Source organism: Tetrao urogallus, assembly GCF_951394365.1.
Source record: "Tetrao urogallus genome assembly, chromosome: Z".
Taxonomy (NCBI): domain Eukaryota; kingdom Metazoa; phylum Chordata; class Aves; order Galliformes; family Phasianidae; genus Tetrao; species Tetrao urogallus.
Window position 1 is genome coordinate 56,909,912 of NC_136816.1, and position 22,048 is coordinate 56,931,959.

At 37.1% G+C, this 22,048-nt stretch overlaps 1 protein-coding gene across 7 annotated transcripts in view; it reads left to right on the forward strand.

The window, feature by feature from the left end:
• PDE4D (phosphodiesterase 4D) overlaps positions 1 to 22,048 on the forward strand; it is a gene marked incomplete at both ends in the record, with an annotated part of 482,189 nt that overhangs the window by 380,699 nt on the left and 79,442 nt on the right. For all 7 annotated transcript variants that reach the window (XM_079548413.1, XM_079548412.1, XM_079548414.1 and 4 more), the window contains 3 exons: positions 7,744 to 7,780; positions 8,688 to 8,761; positions 9,935 to 9,984. In XM_079548413.1, coding sequence (XP_079404539.1) covers positions 7,744 to 7,780; positions 8,688 to 8,761; positions 9,935 to 9,984 — 161 coding nt within the window. The remainder of the gene's footprint in view (positions 1 to 7,743; positions 7,781 to 8,687; positions 8,762 to 9,934; positions 9,985 to 22,048) is intronic.

Genomic DNA, 22,048 nt, shown 5'->3' on the forward strand with positions numbered 1-22,048 from the left:
GGAAAGTCCTTTGTCCCTAGTCTTCTCAGAAGCATAACCAGTATGATGTGATGCTGAAAAACATATAGTTGACTAGATAATACTTCCTGTTAATGCCTGGATTAAATCTCAAATTCCTGATTTAAAATCACCTTATTTCCAACTGAATTGCATTAGCACACAAGATGAGGGTTCTTTCGAGACTTGGAAAAACAGAATCATATCCATTACAGACTTAAGGATAAGAAAGGAATAGTTCATTGTTCCTAATGTTGAAAGTAGAATGGTAAATTGAGTAACCTAACACTGGTAACCACGAAAGAGCAGACTTCATTTATTCAAAGGATTCTTTCAAGCCTAGTAAGCTCTATGTTCAGGAACTGAGTTGATAAAAAGGTGTCATGAAAAATTAAAGCCATCTTAGTACCTTCATATAGAAAATATTCATTCTATGTGGAAAGTTCCAGGCCAATTAGTATATGACATATCTTGGTGCTTATTAGCCACATGTTAAGACCTACGTTTGTTCTGAGCTGTCTTTTGGATCTCTAATTATAATATAGTCAGGTATTTTCTTCCTCAGCATGTTACAGAGGAGTAACTTAATTTTGCTCCATATGAAGCTTATCAGGGTACTTCTTAACACCCATATCTGCAATATTTTTGAGTGAGAGATGGTTTTTCCTTTGGTGTATTCTCTTAAGCTTGAAATTGCCTAGGTTTCTGATAATCCAAGGAAAACTACTATAAACAGTCTTTGTTTTGGCTGGGGTACGGGAGTTCTCAGGGACTGTGGTTTTCTTCCTACTTTTTTCAAAAAGAAGACCACTGTAATCTTCATATTCTATATTTTATGTGTAAACAGCATGGATTTTCCCTTGATTTTATATCTGATATATTTGTATATATATATATATATATAAACCAAACAATTCTGTGAAAACTGAGTTGATTCTTGTCATGATGAGACAAAAAACTTATCTCTTTGCTGTGGGAATGCCAGAAAGCCAGTGTCCACTTCAGCTTTTCAAAGGCTATTAGCAGCTCTGTCCTTTCAAATAGTTCCAACTCTGTAGCCAGAGAATCCAAGGTACATGATGCTAGTTGGCTTTAAAGATCAACCAGAATTTTCAGCCAGTACTTATCTTGGGGAGATAACTGAGTTTTCATTCAAATGGAGTGTGGCAAACCAGTATGTTCATGCTTTAAAATGATGCCAAGGTTCCTTTCCACTAATCTCATAATTTACATTATATAAATTATATGAAGGTTAACCAGTAATTTAATTCAAGGATTCACAGAACAGTTTAGATTTAGATTAGAAGGGACCTCGGAAAGTCATTTGATCCAATCCCTCTGCTCAAGCAGGGTACTTAGAACAGGTTGCCCTGACCGTGTCCAGGCACTTTTGAACATCTCAGAGAAAGGAGCTGATAAAACATCCTGTGTAGATCTCAATTACATGTGCAGAAAGCAGGTGTTTCCTTTCCTGTTGTTCAGATGGATCTTGTGTTCCAGTTTGTGCCCACTGCCTCTTATCCTGGCACTGGACGCCAGCAAAAAGAGCCAAGTATTGTCCTCTTCATATACATTGATAAGATCCCCTATAAACTTTCTCTGTGCTAGACTGAACAGTCTCAGATCTTTTACTTAATCCTCATATGACAGATGCTGAAATCTCTTCATCATTGTGCAGCCCTTCTTTGGACCCTCTGAACTATGCCCAAGCCTCTTGGTTAATGGGGAACCCTGAACTGGATGCTGTGCTCCTCCAGATGTGGCCTCATGAATGCTAAAAAGAGGTGAAAGATCACCTCCCTTGACATGCTGGCAATACCATTAGCCTTCCTTGAGGCAAGGGCATTTGCTGATTTATGCTCAACTTGAGGTTCACCTGAACCCTCTGGTCTTTTTTTGCAGAGCTGCTTTCCTGCTCAGTGTCTCCCTTTATGTATTGGCTCCTGAGCATGTTCTTCCCCAACTTCAGGACTTTGTGCTTCGCCTTGCCCTTTGTTTAGCCCTGCCTTGGAGGGCTGCTGGTTCTGCTGGTTACCCTCTCCATCTCTTATTCTTTAAAATTTAAAGACTTCCTTATGAGATCAGATGTGTTACTGGCAGAAGTATTTTTGCCCTACTGAAAGCAGAGGATGCCATCTCTGCCTTGAAGGTGGGGTTCTGCAAACCTCGTCTTATGGTCATAAAATCCAGAACCCTGCCACCAGTAGCAGTTCTGCAAATAATTTTTGACTTGTAATTTCAGTGTTCTCCTACTTACACCTTCAACCTCACCGGAAAGAGAACACCACCTGGGCTCCTGGGCCCTCGTCTACTGCCCCCATATCTCTAAAGTCAGTTTGGAAACTGTGTAGGTTTAGTGTTAGCAGTACCATTTGTATCCATGTGAAGAAGAGGGGATAGTAGTCAAAGGGCTGGACCAGATTTAGAAGCACCTCCACAGTGTCCCTAGATATGGGCCTCTGGCAGACATGAACTTCTCTAGCTGACAGATCAGGCTGACAGATGGGTGCCTCCATTCCCTGCACCAGGGAGCCACACATTACAGTATCTCATCAATTCTGCCTGGATGTCTGTGTGTTCCTCTTCAACCCTGAGGGTGAGGAACCTAGTTTGTATTAACTTAGGCTAACCTTCCTCTTGCAAGTCACCAGCTTCCATCCTTCCCCTTCTTTTAATGCTTGCCTCAATACTGGATAGCTTCCCTCCTGCAGCTGGAGTCAGTCAGAGGCTCTTCAAGCTGTGTCTCAGTGAATATGAATATCCTTTCTGTCTCACTTTCATCTTCTCTTATATGATATAGCTCACCCACTTCCTGTTTTAAGTCTTCCCCTAGCCAGCACAGCTGCCACTTTCTGCAGGATAGGGTCTCTCTCTCCTGGCTTCAGAGAAGCCCCAGCGGTCTCAGCAGCCAGAGGCCTGGAGGGCAGCATCTAACATATGAAGTTCTGCTGCACCAAATCTTCCAGCCTTGTAAAGATATTTCTTACAGCATCTGCTGGTCTAATCTGTCTGTAGTGCATCACCAAAATATCCAAGACTCAGAGCAATCCACATTCAACAATGGGTCCTCTCTGCAAATTGCTGCAACTGTTGGCTGCTCTGTTGGCTGAGCTCTGCGATCAGCCCTCAAACAGTTCTCTCCCAGGCAGCAGCTGAAGGGTGCTTGACCTTTCCTAATCAGGGGACTGCTACAGGAAAGGATTCAGGCACTCTAGGTCAAGGGCAGCTAATTACACGCACTTCAAGCTGCCGGAACTTCCTTCCACCCACACTGCTATATCTCTGCTTTGTTTGTCGTTGCCTGAAAGCAGTAGGCACACAAGATTTTTGGAAGGTTTGCCAGGCATCCTCCTGGCTTGAACCTTGTGGTCCTGAATTTCAAAGCAATGCCAAAGACTGCTGTGTTAACTGCTGCTTGTTTCTGGGAGTTTCTGTCATTTTGACTGTACCTTGTCCATGTAAAGGTATGTGTCAAGCTAGTATAAATATATTTTTTCCATTTCTCCTTCTTTTTTTAGACTGTGTTTTTATTTGCCTATTTAAGTCTTACTTTTGTGTCCTTCAGATGACTCACTTGGTGTTCACATCTGCCTCAAAGTCATAACTTGAGTTTATTATTATTTACAAGGATAAATCTTATTCAGGACCCTTCCTGCTAGCTCCACACTGGCAAGTGCAAGTCACATTTCTAGTGGTGTCTAAGGTCTGAGACACATATCCCCTTAATGGGTATCTTGACTGTTTTCCAACCACATAAATACACCCTTTTTTTTTTTTTTTAACTGGATCCTAGCAGATCTGCAGAATGTCTCTTTAGCAACTCCTTTTATTAGATGATTAAATTAAATTATCTCAACTTAATTAAGAAATAAAGGTTTTGCAGTCACCCAGCCTATCCCTGATTTCATCTTCCTTCCTGTTTCTCTGTCTGTCCATGCGTGTAACTCTGAAGGTCCACTTTAGAAAAGGCAAAGTTAATTACTGTCCTGTAATTCGAGTAGAAGAAAGAAATTAATGCCAGTCTTGAGGAGAGGAAGGCTGAAATTGTGTACTTTGCATTTGTCAACAGCTAGCTAAATATACGCGTCTGACTTGGCATGACATTTTTATCTCTTCTGCAGAACGGAGACCATTGTAAGTTACATGGGGAGAATTCAAGTGTGTACCATAGCAAAGGTTAGGAATGAAAGCCAACAACATTGCAGAAGGCCAAGCTTCATCACTTTAAGGGGCAAATAGCTTGCAATGCTTTTTATAGTATTTGGTGTACTATTGGTAATTTCACTTGTGTTGTTATGTAACACTTGTTCTTCTCATATAGGCTGTTACATTTTTTAGCAGCTTTTGTTAGTGGTAGCAAATTTGATAACTTAAAATTTTTGATCTGTGTTAAAATCTTTTTCAAGTTTGTCTTTCCTTTGAAAAATGAATATATGAATGAGTATGCCAGGCATTCTAGTTAACTGACTTAACAGAGTTATATTAGAGATAATAATTTTTCTAACCTTAAAGATTAACAGCTCTGTCTTTATTTAGAAGGTTATGATACATTGCACAGGTTTTATACTCCTCTTAATGCCTCTGTATAAAGATGTGTGGCACTATCCTGTATAGAATCCAAACAGAATCATCAATCAGATTCCACATCATCAGAAAAGAAAACAGCAGGAAACTCATAAATCACAATGTTTTACTACACTGGAGTACACTGTGGATCAATAGCACCTTGATTAAATCATATACTCTTGCTCTTCTATATCAAAAAATAACACAGCCGGTTTAGACAATTCTGCTCCCTTTTTGAACACTCTCACCTTTTCCAGATTTCCTGACCCAATGTGGATTAAAGATTGCTCAACACACTATGAAATTGCTTTTCTTTCCAAATTTATCTGGCATGTGCTAAACTAATTTATGAAAACTGTGGATAGAATCTTAGAATCACAGAATGGTTTGGGTTGGAAGGGGCTTTTAAGATCATGTAGTTCCAACACCCTGCTATAGGCAGGGTCACCTCCCTCTAGACCAGATTGGTCGAAGCCCCATCGAGCCTGTCCTTGAACAACTCCAGGGGAAGAGCATTCACAGCTTTGCTGGGCAACCTGTTCCAGTGTCTCACCACCCTAACAGTAACAAATTTAGTCCTAATATCTAGTCTAATCTACCCTCTTCCCCTTATCCTGTCACTATATGTGCTTATAAGACATCCCTCCCAGCTTTCCTGTAGGCCTCTGTCAGGTACTGGTTGGTCACTGTAAGGTTTACTCAGAGCCTTCTCTTCTCCAGGCTGAAAAGCCCCAGTTCTCTCAGCCTCATAGGGAAGGTGCTCCAGCCCTCTGATCATCTTCATGGCCCTCCTCTGAACCGACTCCAACAACCCCAGGTCCTTCTTGTGTTGGGGGCTCCTAGACCTAGTACTCATGAGAGCAGAGTAAAAGGGCAGAATTGCCTCCCTCAACCTGCTGGCCATGCTTCTCTCGATACAACTCATATCTGTACTTCCAATATTGCTATTCTACCAAGTAGTGACAATTTCTGTAGTTGTTACTCTTGACAGAAGGGATATTTTAAATAGGTAAATGAAATCCTGGATTGGTTTCAGTGCATTAATTTAATATTCAATAATGTCTCCTTTAGCAGATAACAAGCCACACTACTTCATGAATATTCTCCAGTGAAATGCAGTCCAGAAAAAGCTTAACTAGATTAAAATTCAAAAATTAAAGCAATGGAGTGATGGTATTTTCAAGAGGTGGCGAACAGGATCATTGAATGGGAAGAAGAACAATGAAATACACTCCCAGTAATGCAGTATACAAGAGATAGCGAAACAGAGGAGCATTCAATTTTTACAGTTTTACCAAACCAGCTTTCGCACAGCTGATAATACTGTTTCACATAATTTGAAGAAAAGAGCAAAATTTTTATGGAAGTGATATAGCTTATATGTTCATATTATGACTATTTAAGTGGAGAATGAGAGAAAAAGAAAAGATGCACTTTGCTTGTGTTCTCTTGAAGCCTTTGCTATACATCTTCTTTATGACTTGCTCTTCCATTGTCTAGCTATGTAACACATTGAGCAATACTGGTAAGAAATTCAAGTTGTCTTTCATAGATTATTAACAAAGAATGTGACATACACTTTTGCTGTGGATATGTACCTGCTAAGACCACATCAGACTGACTGTAAGAAATAGCACAATTTTATTTGATCAGTTAGGATCAAAAAGGAAGAGGTATGATCTTTCTATTCCCCTAGGAAGCTGAATTAAATGCCATGGATGCCAACCTTAACATCACAGTCATTAATTTCCCTAGTTCCCTGCTTTACCAAGAATGCAGAAAAAAAGTATGTTCCACGGCTAATGCAAATACTGTGAAGGGTATTTCCTTCCTGGATGCTTGAGGAAATCATTGCTGTGAGGATGCTTCATTGAATTGTTTTCTTTGCAGGAATGGTTGAGCTAAGTTGAAAAAAGTCCCAGTTTGACGGGAAAGCAGGTAGAAGAGGAATAAAGGCACCATGGCACCATGGAAGTAATTCAGAGACTTTATCTCATGAAACCAAATTCAACTGGTTATTATAAACAAGATAAATCAGCCCAGTACTTTAACAAGGGAGTTAATGACTAGCTGGGTTTAATAAACCTTCATAATTTTGATTGGTATTGGAAACAGACCTGGATTTGAAAATCTGATAGTAATTTCTCATACTTTAGACCTGAATAACATGAAAGCAGTATCAAAACAATAGTAATTTCTTTTGAAAGATTTCAGGTCCAAATACAATTTACAGTGTTTCGTGATAAATGTAGGAAAATGCAGAATACAGAAATACAAAATACAGAATAATTAAATATGAAGTTACATTAGATCTTTTTTTTTTTTTTTTTTTTTTTTTTTTTTTTTTTTTCTTTTTTACTTTTCTGCAAACTGCTAGACATGATAACTGAAAATACCAAGTTTTCCTTGTTTCTCACAGTTTGGATGAAAGTGGACAGTTAATGCATGCTTCAGGTTCCAGTTAGTTTCTTCCTTTGGTTTTTCAGTGTTCTCTTAGAGTAAGACATGACTGCACATGGTACTTTGTGTGTAGCTTTAATATTTTATTCATAAAGTGAGGGGAAATACTTCACAGCATAAGCCAAACTCTCAGTGCAAGCACTTCAGAGAAGAAGTGAGGAAACCCTTCTTTTCCTGCCTCTCTGTGGCCACGCGTCATCCCAACACCATGCCCTACGTCAGCCAGTGTGATGTGGGTGAGGTTGGCACAGCAACAGCACACTCTTGGTTACACTCCCCTATAACTACACCAGCGTGAGTCAATTCAAAAGTTTTACTAGGTTTTTATTAGTCTGTGATGCACTGCCCAGTCATCTGCAGTTACTTGCCTGGCCAGTGCTCACAAACGTGCTAGTAAGCTTTAATATAATCTTTCAGTATTTTCAAGTTTGTCCTTTGGGATAAAATCTCCTCAGGTCTGTTCCATGCAGTCCTGTGTAGAAACTGGCTGGTTCATCAGCCATCCCATATGTATTGAACAATTGGACAATGACTGATTTGGTATTTGCTTTTCAAAACAATCTGTGAAGCAGCATCAGTAACTGTTGAACAGTAAACCTGGAGATACCCCCAGTGCATTGTAAAACCTTATTTTCTTTCTGTTAAAGCAGTAGCAGGGAGATTAGTTAGTTTTATTAGTTTTCACTAATATCTAACTTACAACTCTGCTTGTTTTTTCAGACATGGAGATGACTTGATTGTGACACCATTTGCTCAGGTAGGCACAGTTTTGCCTTGTTCCTCATATGATCGTGCAACTCAAGAAGGCCAAACCAGTTCTTCTCCACTCTTAATATTATATAAGACTTGTTTGCTTGAAAAAAGAAAAAAATCACCTATCTGAACAAAAACTTATAAAGATTTCACTCTGTGAAATCTATACTTACACACTCATGTCATGTTGTTAACATGCAAAATTTGTTACATTCATCCAACTTCCTTCAGCGGAGAATGTCTATACCACTTATATTAAGACATTTCTCTGCTGCCTACTTTAGCTGCTGTCTTTCATTAAAAAAGTTCAGGAAGCAAGTACTCCATTTATATTGTCTTTCACAGTATGCAAGTCCTGTAGTTTTGGGCCTGCATACATTTTTCACCTGCTCTAATAATACCTTCCTCCTAATGTGTCCTTCTGTACTAAGTACCCAAATGAATCAGGCTCCTTAAGGGAGCCACTTTTATTTTCTTTGTCTGTCTAAACAATTTCATTCTCTTTGTCATTTGAGATTTGTGGGGGCTGAGCAGCAAACGGAAAAATATGTAATCATTTCTTATGTATGAAGTATTAGGCTTGAATGGACTATTATCATCCAAACACGAATGCTTTTATGGTCATTTTAGAGAACTAAATAATATTCTGTGAAAAACTTCCCTCCTCTTCAGCTAAGTCTGTCTTTAAACAAATAATGAATTGGTTATTAGAGAACAAAAAAAAATCAACATATTGGCCTTTTATTACAGAGTTATTGTTAGATAATGTTCAAAGACTGGTCAAACCAACCCTGGAAACATTTCACAGGTATTTTGCATTGTCTTTTCTTTTCTTTTCAGCATAGTGGAGTGGAGCTAATTCAGTCTCACCTGTGCAGAAATTTTGACTGAAGCCATTTTGTCTGTTCCAGGTGCTGGCCAGCCTGCGTACTGTACGGAATAACTTTGCTGCATTAACCAATTTACAAGATCGGGCACCCAGCAAGTAAGAATCAATTTTTAGCCACTGAACTTTTAGCAGTGGTATTTTTAAAATATGAACTAAGAATAACAATTAGATGTTATAGATTTTTTATGACTTTACAAGTGTAAAACTTGTAATGGTTTTATTATCTGTTGAAACTGCCTATACTTGATAGATGAGACAGAAGCCCTCTTGCCTACTATCTCCTCTTGCATAGGTTTCCTTGCATAACCATGCAGTAATTTTTATTTATGCAATTTCTACAATTTTCAGTAAGTCATATGTCAAGGATAATTCAGAGATGATAATTCAGGCAATGAGTCTGAGTTGTGCAGATGAGCCAAAGTGAGCAGATAGCTACACTGATTGCAAGATCTGGATCTAGAAGTCATCCAAGATAAAGATGTCTTACATATCCACAGTAGTTCATCATTATGAGTGACATATTATAAATATGATTTTCAATTCTGCTACAGTATCATAGTTAACATTAATGTTAGTTAAACTGGAAAATTTTGTAGTGAATCAATTTTTATCATTCTAAATTAGAATCAGGTAGCATTCATGGAACTGTGGCAGTTTCTCACCGAAGACTTAAGCTCATAATGACAAATGCCCACCATTGCATATGCAATTCTATTAAAAGATATTTCCAGCCCCTTCGTTTGGAATATGCCCTATTCAGATCCTGCCTGCTGTCATCTCTAAACACCTGTGTTAATCCAGCAAATTTTAACTTTCATCAATGAACAAAGGATTCCACTGAGCTGTTTGCCCTGAAGATTATTGTGAAGTGCATGCAAAAAAAAAAGAAAAAAAAAAAAAGTAAAAACTAATTGTTGCTATAAGAATTTGTTCTGAGTGAGAGAACATGGGTACTGCAAGCCATATAAGAGTAATAATTATAGATAGAGACTGAACTTTAAGCTAGGTACATATTCAATTAAGGATTAAGCAGACTCGTAAATTAATTTCTAAATTTCCCTGCTGAAGATATATCCCAATCTGCAGAAAGATTTGAGCAACCATTGTGAATTCCTTTATGTGTTACAAGAAAATAGCTAAATGAACTTTTATGCCATCGTGCTTCAGTCACAAATAACTTCCCAAAGAAACATGTTTTCTTGTATTCTTCAACCATTTATGAGTTTAACAGCTTGATAAGTCTTTTTTTTTTCTTTTCTTTTCAAACAGACGGTCACCAATGTGTAACCAACCATCTATTAACAAAGCAACTATAACAGGTAAGAGGAATTAGCTTAAATGCCTCTGTGAAACCACCACAGGTTTCTAAATTCAGTATTTATTTTTAAAACTGTAAGTCTCACTGAAAACTGAATTTTATAATAATAATCTTATATTATTTCATATCCTGTTTTATTATGGAAAACTTGAGTCATGTGGTGACTCAATTTGGTGGCTTTTGATCTTATATAATGTTGGTTTTCTGATTTCTGTCTTACTATTCTGTTTTCAGTTTATTTCCGAAATCATAATTTCTTGACATGATGGTCCTTGCCCTTCGTTTTCTCTTATATACTAGTGTGTGACTGTGTCATTACCTTCATTAATAACTTTTTGTAGTAGAATGAATTGGTATAAGAAATATATTTTATCTTCCATCTGAGAACCAGAGTTCTGCAGCTATTGTGACAGAGTCTTGATGTTACATACTCCTAGGCATTTTGAAGGCTGACTTTTCTGATTTAATATGGTAGATATTTAACATTTATAGGCACATGAAATAAAAATTCTTTAAAAAGAAGATACAGTTTATAGAAAAGTATTAATTTGAAAGGAGGACTGGCATTGTAAGTTATGTGAATACTTTAGAACATCTTACCCTGTAGCACTTATTTACTATTATAGCAACTTGTTCTCCATTATTTTTATGGGAACACATTTTCTGACCTCGTATTTTTCATATTTTGTCAATACATGTATTCTTGCTCATGTTGTTTTCCAAGTAGTTATATCTCTATGGCTTGATGGCAGAGTGAAAGGATTTGCTTTGCCTCTTAGTGAAAGAAAACAGGCAGTTACTACACAAGCAATTTATCATTTAAGCCAAAAACTCTTTACAGAATTTTTATTCATTTTTTGTTTGTTTGCAGACAGAACTTGGCTTGATATTTGCTGATCCTCTGCTTGCCTTTTTAATTGTATGATAATAGGGTTTTAGATCAAGGAAGAACCAATACTTCAGCTTTCTTCAGGAGAACTGGCTTTGTCATGTTCAATAATCTGTTTCTGTAGCCTCTGGAATGTGGTAACATCATTAGGTTTTTCATCTATCCTTACCCAATATCCACAATAAAACATGCAGTCTTGGGAAAATCATCCCTGGTTAATAGCATTCTGCAATCATACTTAAATTCACAGTAATTAAATAAACAGAGATGGGAGACAGATGAATAAATAGATCATGAAGCCATGAACTGCTTTTCTTACCTGTAGCAAATGTAATCTTAGTCCTTTGTTAATGTATTTCTTAAGAGATCATATTCAGTATTAGTTTCAAATTAATAGCAAGGAGACATCTCAGTTACTGACAGGTGCTGCTCCAATTTTTAATTGCAGAATCTGTCTCACCAATCAGCACAGTCATCTGAAAGCCTATTTTCCTAATTGGAGACAGAGATTTTGAAAAGTAAGGTTCTCTCTTTGTTCCAAGATGCTAACATCAGAAAGCCTACAACACAATAAAGATCCTGCCACCAAAAGAAAAACGTATATCCAGAACAGAATATATGCATGCATGTGAACATCATGTGAGCCTACCTTGCATGCTCTCTCACAGTTTTTTGCCTAAGGCCAACTTCTCTTCTCCAGCAAGAGAAACTGCTCAGACAGCAGGACCCAAGACACACTTTGCTGGAAGTTACTGTTGCTCTTTTTAAATTTCCCCTCAGTCTGAAGGTTTCTATTCAGTTAGTTCCCAGAGTGCACTGTACTTGTCAGAAGCAATAAATCATCTGAGGTTTAAATGTTTGGAAAGAAGGTAGTGCAGTCAGTGGTGCAGCTAATCTAGAAAGTGATCCTGTGCCAAGAAATTTTAGGGAAGCAAGTAGAAGACAAAGAATAGCAAGGATAAATTAATCTAATTGAGTTTAATCTGAGTTATCAGAGATGATGCTTGAAGTGCTGTGCCCAGATTATGCACTGAGCTGGGACCTATATGAACTGGATGCAAGTGGCTGAAAGATATCAATAATACAGAGAATATATTAAGCCACTAAAAAGCAGAGAAACAGCTACCATTCACTTTGACTACTGAATGGAGATTCAGGCTGGATCCTTTTTTGCCTGAATGAATTTTCCCACTCTTTGTCACAGACCATTTTAGATATTTCCATAGCAACAAATTTCATAGCCTAAGCAAAGAAGCATGCGTAGATACTTTCCTGAAGCATATAAAATCCTAGTAAAGCACACTGCACACTGGCACTATGCCAAGGAGAAAAATGTATTACAAACAATTCTTAGAATAATTAAACATGCTTTTGGATGCTGTTAACGCTTTCTGAATTGTTTTCTCAGGAATATTTGTAATGCAGATTGTGCAGTCTTTCCTGCTGAAAATATTCTTCTGGTCATACTGTTCTCAGAGTTCCTGTCAGTGAATATCCAGAGTAATGCACTAGACAGGACCCACCACATCACCCAGATGGCACAGCTTGCAATCTCAGTGAGAAACAACCATGAGCCTTACAATCTGGGTGACTGGAAGACGCAGTTTTACTAAACAATGTCAATGCTGAAACAGAATTATACACATAAGGTGGAAGGTTTAACTTGCTAAGAGTTATCTTCTAGGAAAAGCAGAAGTGAAGCAAGGGCAACCATTGCAGATGGTATGGGGAAGATGAAAAGGGAAAGATAAAAATGGATTAAGTAAAGCAAAGTAACAGAAATAGCAAGAGAAAAATTCTCCCGCAGTGATCAAAAAGTATTTTCTGCTATTTTAAGAATATGTCTCAAGGTAGAAACGTGGGAGAAAATGCAGTAGTAAAAAATAGGAAACTAGAGTTCATAGCTTCTTATTGGACTTGAGTTATAGCCTTTACAGGCATTGCTCTGGATCTTAAATCCAGCAGAAATTGGTATCATTTTTATTGAATTGAGCTTCTTGCATGTTTTTATAGTCTTTGTCTAACACAATTCATGGTTGGTACACATTAGCTACAGGCTTCCCAGGGAAATTTATGGTTTTGAAGCATAATCTGCCAGTCTTTGGTATAGTTTTTATTTTATTACACTGGATATATAATAAATCATTATTTAATAATTACACCATTTTAATTAATTAAACAGTGTTTAGGCTGCTGTCTTGAAGTATCATGCACTTAAACATCTCTTGGACAAGTTAAGCATCTGTATTTAAACAGGCTGTAATCCTTCTGAATACATGCAGACGGACATATGGGAAAAAAGTAAAGGTTATAGATGAAAATAAAGATATTGTTACTGTATGGCACTGGAAATGATTATTTTGATGTGTACATCTATATGTAACGTATCTCTCATTCATTCCAGTTCTACAACTGAAAGATTTTATTAAGTAATGACATGAAATTAAAATAGAGTAATTTATTCTTAAGAATTAAATGGAAGAAACAATTCTGTTAATGAGATGCCTCAAACTCTTCAAAAGTCTAGATGACAAAGTATTAAATATCCTGCTGACCAAACTGTTCTGTACAGTAATTCACTACACTGAGATGTCCTGAGTAATCTATATGCTTTTTGTTCTTTCCTGTATCTGTGATTCAGCAGGGGATAAAGCAAATGAGAGAACACATGAGTGGACAGAAAAAAAAAGCAAAAGATGCAAGCCTTACAGAGGTTAATTCATGCAATATCAGGATAATTCCCAGGTTTTGGAAACAGGGATATGGAACTTAATGGGTTCTAATGCCCATGAGAATAGAGGGTTAAAAAAAAACAACACCAATAGTTCAGATTTTCAACAAAAATCTCATAATGCAGTATCACTGTCATATTTCAAAATGTTGAAGAATTGATATTTCAGACCCAGGTTTGGACAGATATCCAGAATGTGTCTTACCTAGGTGATAACTGCAATCTATACATCACTTCTCTAGATACAGTCAGCAAGACTATAGTTATAATGTATATTATTATGAGAACTTCCCACTTGCATTTAATTTGCCACTGAATATGTTTCTACCTCATTACAGAGGAGTATTCTACTGCACTGCAAAATGTTTGGCAGAGGTGAAATAAAATGGTCAGAAATTCTCACTGAATTGAGAAAAGAGTGCTTTTCTGTATTAGTGTAGAAACCTGACTCCCAACAGATGTGGTTTTGTTCTTTCTGCAGTAGGTGGAATGACATGTAAATGTTTTGTTCTTCACAGTTTTGCTTACACATGTGCCTCTATGTGTAATTAAGAAGAATTTAACTCACTTCTGAAAGCTATTTTACTTTCTGGCTCATACCACAAGCATTTATATTTTCAAATATGAATGTGTTTTGTAGCATTTTCACATATTTCAGCCTGAGGTAAGTTCTATCTATTATCTGAGAAATTAGCAGATGTTCATCTGCAGACTTAGAATATGAGTGTGACAGTATGTATCACCAGCAGCTGAATTCAGTAATTAGAACTGCTTTAGAGACACTGCAAGTCAATGGCACACACACGCCAGTTCATCTCAATTTGCTTCCTAGGGAAGTATTTTTGAAATTCTCATTTAGGATCAGAATTCTTAATGCCAGGCAGTTAAATGGCTCCTTTTCCTCCTGCAAATGGTTTTGAAATTTCTCCTTCTTTGAACTGTATGAAGAGAAGCTGTATTAATTACAAGGGTTTTTTTTTTCTCATGTTGACTTAATTTTTTTTCTCATGTTGGCCACATTGACACATTGGACTCAGTGGTGTGGATTTTATGCTATGCTATAAACATAGCGCTCTGTATCACTGTCAGTCAGATAAAGTAGTTTTCATTTTGTTATTTCTGTGCAACGCAATTTCTGTCTTACAAATAAAAATACTACAAACTCACATGCTAGGCTAATAATCTACTAATTTATAGTATACTGAAGAACTTGACACCAACAATAAGTGTTGTGGAATTTAGAGCTGATTTATCCTGTTTTCTGCATAGCTATTCATTTACCCACCATCTGTGCAGTCCTACATAGTGTTCTGTCTAACATCCTTCAAGAACATAGCCATCTTCTTTAAAGAATTAATGTCCTTCCTCAAAAAAATGATTGGTGGTGTTATCTAGACTTTTGTGTAGCACAGAGCAATGTGTACAGGCAATTTTCTCAAGCTATTGCTTTCATTTCTGGCATTTCTGACAGCTTTAAGCAGCCACAGTGCAAGTTCTGAAGTTCAGTAGCCAATATAAATCTGCAGAGAAAATTGTTGAGAAAAATACTGGTACATATTTTTTGTAAAAACAAAACAAAACAAAACATCTTAAAATAATTAGCATTTGTTTAAAATCTGCTATTTGGAATACTCAATATAAAATTGGTATTAATACATACAATAAGAATGTAATTGGGAAAAAGATCAGCAGTTACTGGCATGGAATGAAGTTTTAAAAGGCTATGTGCATTTTTCATTAACCTGTTGTTACATAATATTGAAATTTATTTGTAGTCTGCATCCTTGTTCTCTTTTAGAGTTACATAAGGCACTGATCTCAGGGCTTTGCATACTGAAAGGACAGCAGAAACAGATGGCTGAGATTGGAAGGATTAAAATCCTCATGCTGTATACAGGCCCTTCTTGAAAAGATTTATTTTGCTTGTTATTATTTTATACCAGACTCCAATTCACATTTATGGGATTATACTCTTACAACATGCATACATGTTGGTTTAAAGAGAAGTAGTGATACCATTGAAAATTTGGGGTGATGCATTATGAACTATAATATTTTTTTCTTGTGCCATTCAGGTAACATAAAAAAGATTTATATTGGGCAGCCCAAGGTGAATACAACTTCAGCTTTCAGTGAAATCCCTCCGGCTCGTCCATGTAATTCAGTGACTAGAAATGCAGTTGTTTTCTGCTTTAGCAAGTTTCAACTACACAATTTCCAAAATAAGCTCACAATTTTCCAGCAAGTGTTATCATAAAGGATTGACAATAATCAGTTTCAGTGAAGCTGAAGCAAACCTCCTCGCTAGATTATTTTTTTTAATGATCAATAATACTTTGCATAAATAAAACAGATTTGGAAAACAGTATTTATGTGAACTAGTCCTTTCAGTTAATCATTAAAGGCTTTATCTAAGTCATGACAACTAAAAGGAGAGTTATCTCATTTATAGTTTTCTTATCCAGAATAATAACAAAATCTTACTGCTTTATGATATGGGGCACAAGCTACATTCAGACTGAAACTTATTAATATGTTTCCTGCACAGAGTAAACAGTGAATGTCAAGAAAAGCAAGGGATAGGAGAGACGAAAAGCCACTCTTCACTCAGGCTCATATAATCACTTTTCACCTAGGGGGTGAACTAGCAGCTTCTTCCACTGCACCTAGTTTTACTGGCTTTTTTAATTAGTAAATTCAGGCCATGTTTGCCTATTTTATATTTAAAAAAACAGTAACAACAAGCAGCCACCTAGTCCTCTGTTTCACAGCTTGTGGAACTGTCATGTGCAATGTAAAGCTTAATATGTATTATTTCAAAGGATAACTATTATGTTCTCTTTCCCTTTAAAGTGAGTAATATACACTCCCAGTTTAGCCTTTTCATGCCAGGGTTTTTCTGTGAAGGTTTGATGAGTACTTTCTCTATTTTCATCCACAGACCCTTAACTAACATTGCAGAAATTTTCTCACTGAGACAATAGTGCTGGTTCATTCAGTGGGTTTGTGAACACTGGGTAACTTCCTTGAGGCAGAATAGAAGGAAAAGGATTGATGTGGTTTTGGACAAAGCAAGTTGTTTATGTATCATCTCACATTCAAGGAAGTGAGTAAAATCAGGCTGCAATTTAGAATAATCGCTGTATTAGACTACTGCATTATACTATGAAAAATATTGGGAGAAATTTAGGCTTTGTATACTGTACGAGAAACCTAAGTTGTTATTAGCATCACCTACAATATGTTTAAGCAGTGTCTTCTCCTAGCCATACTAATTGCAAAATGTTGATTTTTGTTAGGTTATTTAAAAGGACTAATTAACATGTATTCTGAAAAGATATTCTTTCCCCCAACTTGTAAGCATTGCTCAGCACTTCAAGTTACTCCTTCTTACAACTGTATTGTAGTATATCCTTGATTTTGAAATATCAAAATATTTGAAATTTACACATTGTAGAGTTGGAGTATGTGATCAATCACTGCATTGAGAATTTGATGTGCAACACAACACTGATTTTCACTTTTTGCCTTTAACTTGGTCTCATATTTTGCTGCATCAGTGAATGTTAATATATCATCATTTCATCAAAACAGTCTATCTTACTGGAAAGATAGACAGCATAACAAACTTTCTTTGCTTCCTCTTTTCAGCCCAGCTGTGTAACTTACAGTCACTCTTAGTTGAGAAATGTGTGTGACTCCAGACTGCGTTTACAGTATTGATAATAATAACACAACTGCAGGAGTGAAAAGTAGATTGTTCTGTAGGATTAGGTAAGAAGAATTACGAAGAAAGACAGGACTTTTGTTTATGTCATTATTCTCATTCCTGTTGCAAATGCAGCCCATCAATGATGAATACAGAAAATAAAACTGTAGATATGAGTTCAGTTATGGCTGCTGGGTGTACTCTAAGCGCATCTTCATTTCACAATTTCTCCATCTTCTGGCATCAGTGATCAGTGGTACCTTGTCTTCTGTCCAACTGAAAAGACAGATCTGAAAGTAGATCTCTCTTCCATTGACAAGTTACTGAGAAACTGGTTCCATAAAGCCTATTCACTTTCTTGAGTATCCATTTAGAAATCAGGGGCTACACTGGGACTACCCATTAAAGACTGTAAGTTCTGCTTTTAATACAGGCTGGCTTCTGAGTACTGAGCCTGATGAACACTATGAATCAGCACACACAGCAGCCAGGGTCAGAGAACACCAGAGAGAAGCAAGAATAGCAGCTCTTCTGTTATGGAACTATGAAGTTCTGCAGCCTTTGCCAATACGCAGAAAAACTGAATGAATAAGGTTTAGGACCCGGGCCTGCTTAACATGTCTTCCAGGAAAGAGCTCATTACCAGACTACAGGCTCACCTCATTTTCACTCATTCCCTATTGGACCTCATGCATTTTGCATTACATTCTGCAAAATGAGTCATCTTCAGCTGGAGGGAATAATTCCAAGTGTGGTGGTACTTGTGCCAACTGCGCTTAATCAAGAACTGAAATTTTAAAAAAAAATAAAAAATTAAGAATGATCAATACCTAAAACTCAGACTTCTGATCACAAGCGAGTTGACATAATGTCTTTGTGCATGAGGCTTTTCCTATGTTAGTTGACTCATCTCAGAAGACCATTTGTGCTGAAACATGGTTCTGCATGGAAGTAACACTCGATCACAGAACGAGATCATGTTGATCAAGCAGGACGTATCTTTCTTGCTGGCTGAACCTGATCACCCAGCTGTCTTGGAAAATCAACTTTTTAAACAGATGCATGGTGACTGATCAAGGGAGAATGGATTTAAGCTAAAGAAGGGAAGATTTAGATTAGATGTTAGGAGAAGTTTTTCATTGACTGTGTGGTGAGGTGCTGGAACAGTCTGCCCAGGGAGGGTGTGGACATGCTGTCCCTGAAGGTGCTCAAGGCCAAGTTGAATGGAGCCCTGGGCAGCCTGGTCTAGTACTTCATCTAGTGGCTGGCAACCCTGTCCGCAGCAAAGAGACTGGAACTTGATCCTGGAGGTCTCTTCCAACTCAAGTCATTCTATGATACACTTAAGTCTATCATATATTCAGACATGCCTCCATGTTTCATACTTCCAATTAGCTAGCTCTATATAGCTTATTATATTAAATCTCTTCAGAACAGGCTTTCAGTACAGTTGAGGAAGGAAGGCAACTGTCTTATACCATCTGAAAACTTTATGGAGTCACTGACTTCCCAGGTGCATAACTGGGCAAGACCCAACAGAAACTAATTTGGTATCACTATTTGCAAAAAAGGCACCACTGAGCAGCCTAAGAATCCTAAATACCATATTTCCTAGCAGAAACCTACTGGGAAAGAGTTGCAAAAAGGAATTTAAGTGGGTTGCTGTGAGAACATGAAGAGAAGTGACAGGAAGCAGTGAAAGAGATGGAAGACCTTACTGGACAGCTCTTACTTTAAATATTAAAAGCACCAGAGTATAACTTCTTTCAAATTTCCTAATCATATACAAACCGTAGTTCTCATGCAAGTTTGCACAGCCATAAATGAAATTCTGCGTAACAGAACTGGGAAAATATGGGAAAACTGGGAAAAGCTGAATTAATTCTAAGCCATAATAAATCACAGTTATTTTCTGATTTAAAAAAAGATGACAGACAATAAATTAAGATAGTCTCTCTTACATTTTAGGATAACAATTCAGTTTTCTGATTTTAATGATATTAAGTAGGAGTAGGAGTGCATCTGAGTGAGTGAATTTTTCCACTAGATAGCTTACTACTACACTAAAGAAACAGGAAATAACTCAGAAGAAAACTGGATTAGAAGTTTACCTCTTATTAAGCCATATGCTAGTGGACACACTATAGGAGCCATTGACTGCTTAGTCTTTAACTGAAAGAGTGCTAAGACCTACATAAGAAAAACACCACGAAGAATTAAACGCCAAAGAAATGGAGGAGAAAACTGGAACAGTTTGATGTAGCCTGGTCACCTGAGTCAGTGAAGTGCTAGTAATGGAATTCAGAAAGGCCTGAAAGATGAGAAGAGGCAACTAGTGGAAAAGAAACCAACATTTATTATTATTAATGGTAGTAGTAGTAGTATTTATTAGCATCATCTTTTGAATCCCACTTCTATCAGAAGTGAAGCAAAATCAGAATTTGGGGCAGGTTCGTTTCTTTATTGGATTTTGGCAAATAGAAGCAGCAGGAATGGGAAATAAAGAACTGCAAATCTGCTTTTCATGTTCTGTTCTTTCGTTTCCTAAACGAAAAGAGACCTGTATGATGGATTTCAGCATTTCAGCTGCAGTAATGTAATACTTTTCTTACTCCTCTTCTTGTGTTTTGTTTTCTTTTTTGTGGGTGGTTTTTTTTTTTTTTGGGGGGGGGGGGGGGAGGGGGGTGGAGGCAAGTAAATCTAGAGATTTTTTGGGAAGATATAAAATGAAAAATCTGCTTGAATGCTGCCATACCCCACTCAGTATTCAATCCTGAAAATCTATCAGATAAAGAAGCAGAGGTTTCTGTAGTCCTGAAGCAATTTATGCTCTTGCACCTGAAGACGTCTTCGGAGAAAAAGCAAGCAGCTGACATACCTAGCATGTACCTGCCTTTCACACAGGAAAGCAATAGTCAGGTGGTGAAACCAGTCTGTTCTCATATGCTTCTTCTACTTGGAAATATGTGTAAGCATGTTATTTATCAGCCACAGATTTTCACTGTATGACAGTGTGAAACCAAAATGTGTTTTGTTTTGTTTTGTTTTGTTTTCTCCAGCTAATTCTCATGATGAAGAATATAAGGCATTATTTTGCTTTGTAAAAACTGGACTTGCAGCATCAGAGACTATTACAGTACTCTGATCTGGTGCAGTTCTATCCTCCTTGCAAATTTATATTCCCATGAGTTTGATGTCTCATCACCTTTCCAATTTCATTGAAGTAAACAATTCTTTAGGAGATTTAGCTAGCAGCATGGTAAGACACAGTGATAAACCAATGTGGGAGAAGATACTAAGGAGAAAGTGGCATTCTGAATTGCTAAAAATTAAAACTGTGTGTTGAAATATGACAAGAAGGATCCTAAAGCAAAAATATTTACACTGAAATCTCTGTAAAACAGGTAAATGCAGTGTGGGTTTTGCTGCTTTTCAAACAAAATTACATGGGACATAGACATATTTCATATCCCTCACTTACCTGATTAGCACTTAAAACACAAAAGCATATTTTTGTTTGGAAATATTTTTGTGTATAGAAAGATTTTTTTCAACTTTCTGTTAATGTCATTGTCCCATGTGAATTTATTTCTGAAACTACAGTAATTCATTTTAAAGATGTGTCTGCCCTTTTCTCACATATGTGAAAAAGCCTTGCAAATTGAAGAGCAGGAGAGATCATTATCCACATATGATATCCAGAGCTGAAGCACAGACAAATAGCACAGCAAGTTCACATCTTTGAGAAAAAAAGGAAAACAAGCAAGAGAGACTCTAGCTGAAATTGTGTGTGATTGTTGGATGGAAAAGGTCCAAAGTAAAATTTGATTATAGATATTCAGCTGAATAGTGAGCATAAGGGAAGGGTGTTAAAAACTGAAATAAACAGTATTGTTGTAGTTTTCTTTTTTTTTTTTTAGTTGAGAAAATGACTGTATATCAAAATAAATATTCACCGCTTACTAGAAATGAACTTAGTGAACATTAACAAGGCATATTCACCTAGATTTCAAAATGTAAGTAATGCAATCAATTGTTAATTTATTTAAAAACAGAAACTAGACATAAACTTGCAAGTTAGTTTTCACTTTATACATAGTGTTTTTAAACTGTTTTGGAACATTTTCAATCTCTGCACTGGGAATAAAGTGGGCAAGATATAGAGTGATATTTCCAACAGGATAAAACAAACTCACAGGCCTTGAATGACTCACAGTCTTGAATGATATTCTCATTTGTTGCAGCTTTTTGAATAAATGTGTAAGTTTGAACACAAAGGAAAGCTTAAGCAGTGTAGCCTGAGCGCAGAGCTCATCTTGGAACTCACTGCAGAGCTGCGAGCTGTAGCCTGAGAAGAACAGTTCCACGGTTCTAAAGCTGCTACTGCCATGGTTGCACAAGGCAGACTGCTCAGAACCAGCAGCAGTAAAGGCTTTGACTCTTAACAAAGGCTGCCTTTGGGAGGAGGTTGCACGGATAAAGCATTGCACCGAGACTCACATCTGGAATCAGCCCTGATCTTTCTTATTCAATCTCACTCTTTCTTGTGACTGCCTATCTCACCTTTCTGCCTTCCGGTGAGGATAAATCGTTAATGTCTGAGAGATGCTTTCACAGTCTAGTCTGGTGATCGGCCATTTAAAAATCTAACTACTGAGAAAGACACATGGAATAACTGTATATTACATGATACTACTCTGAAAAAGTCTTGAAACTGAGTTTATTACACTTATAAT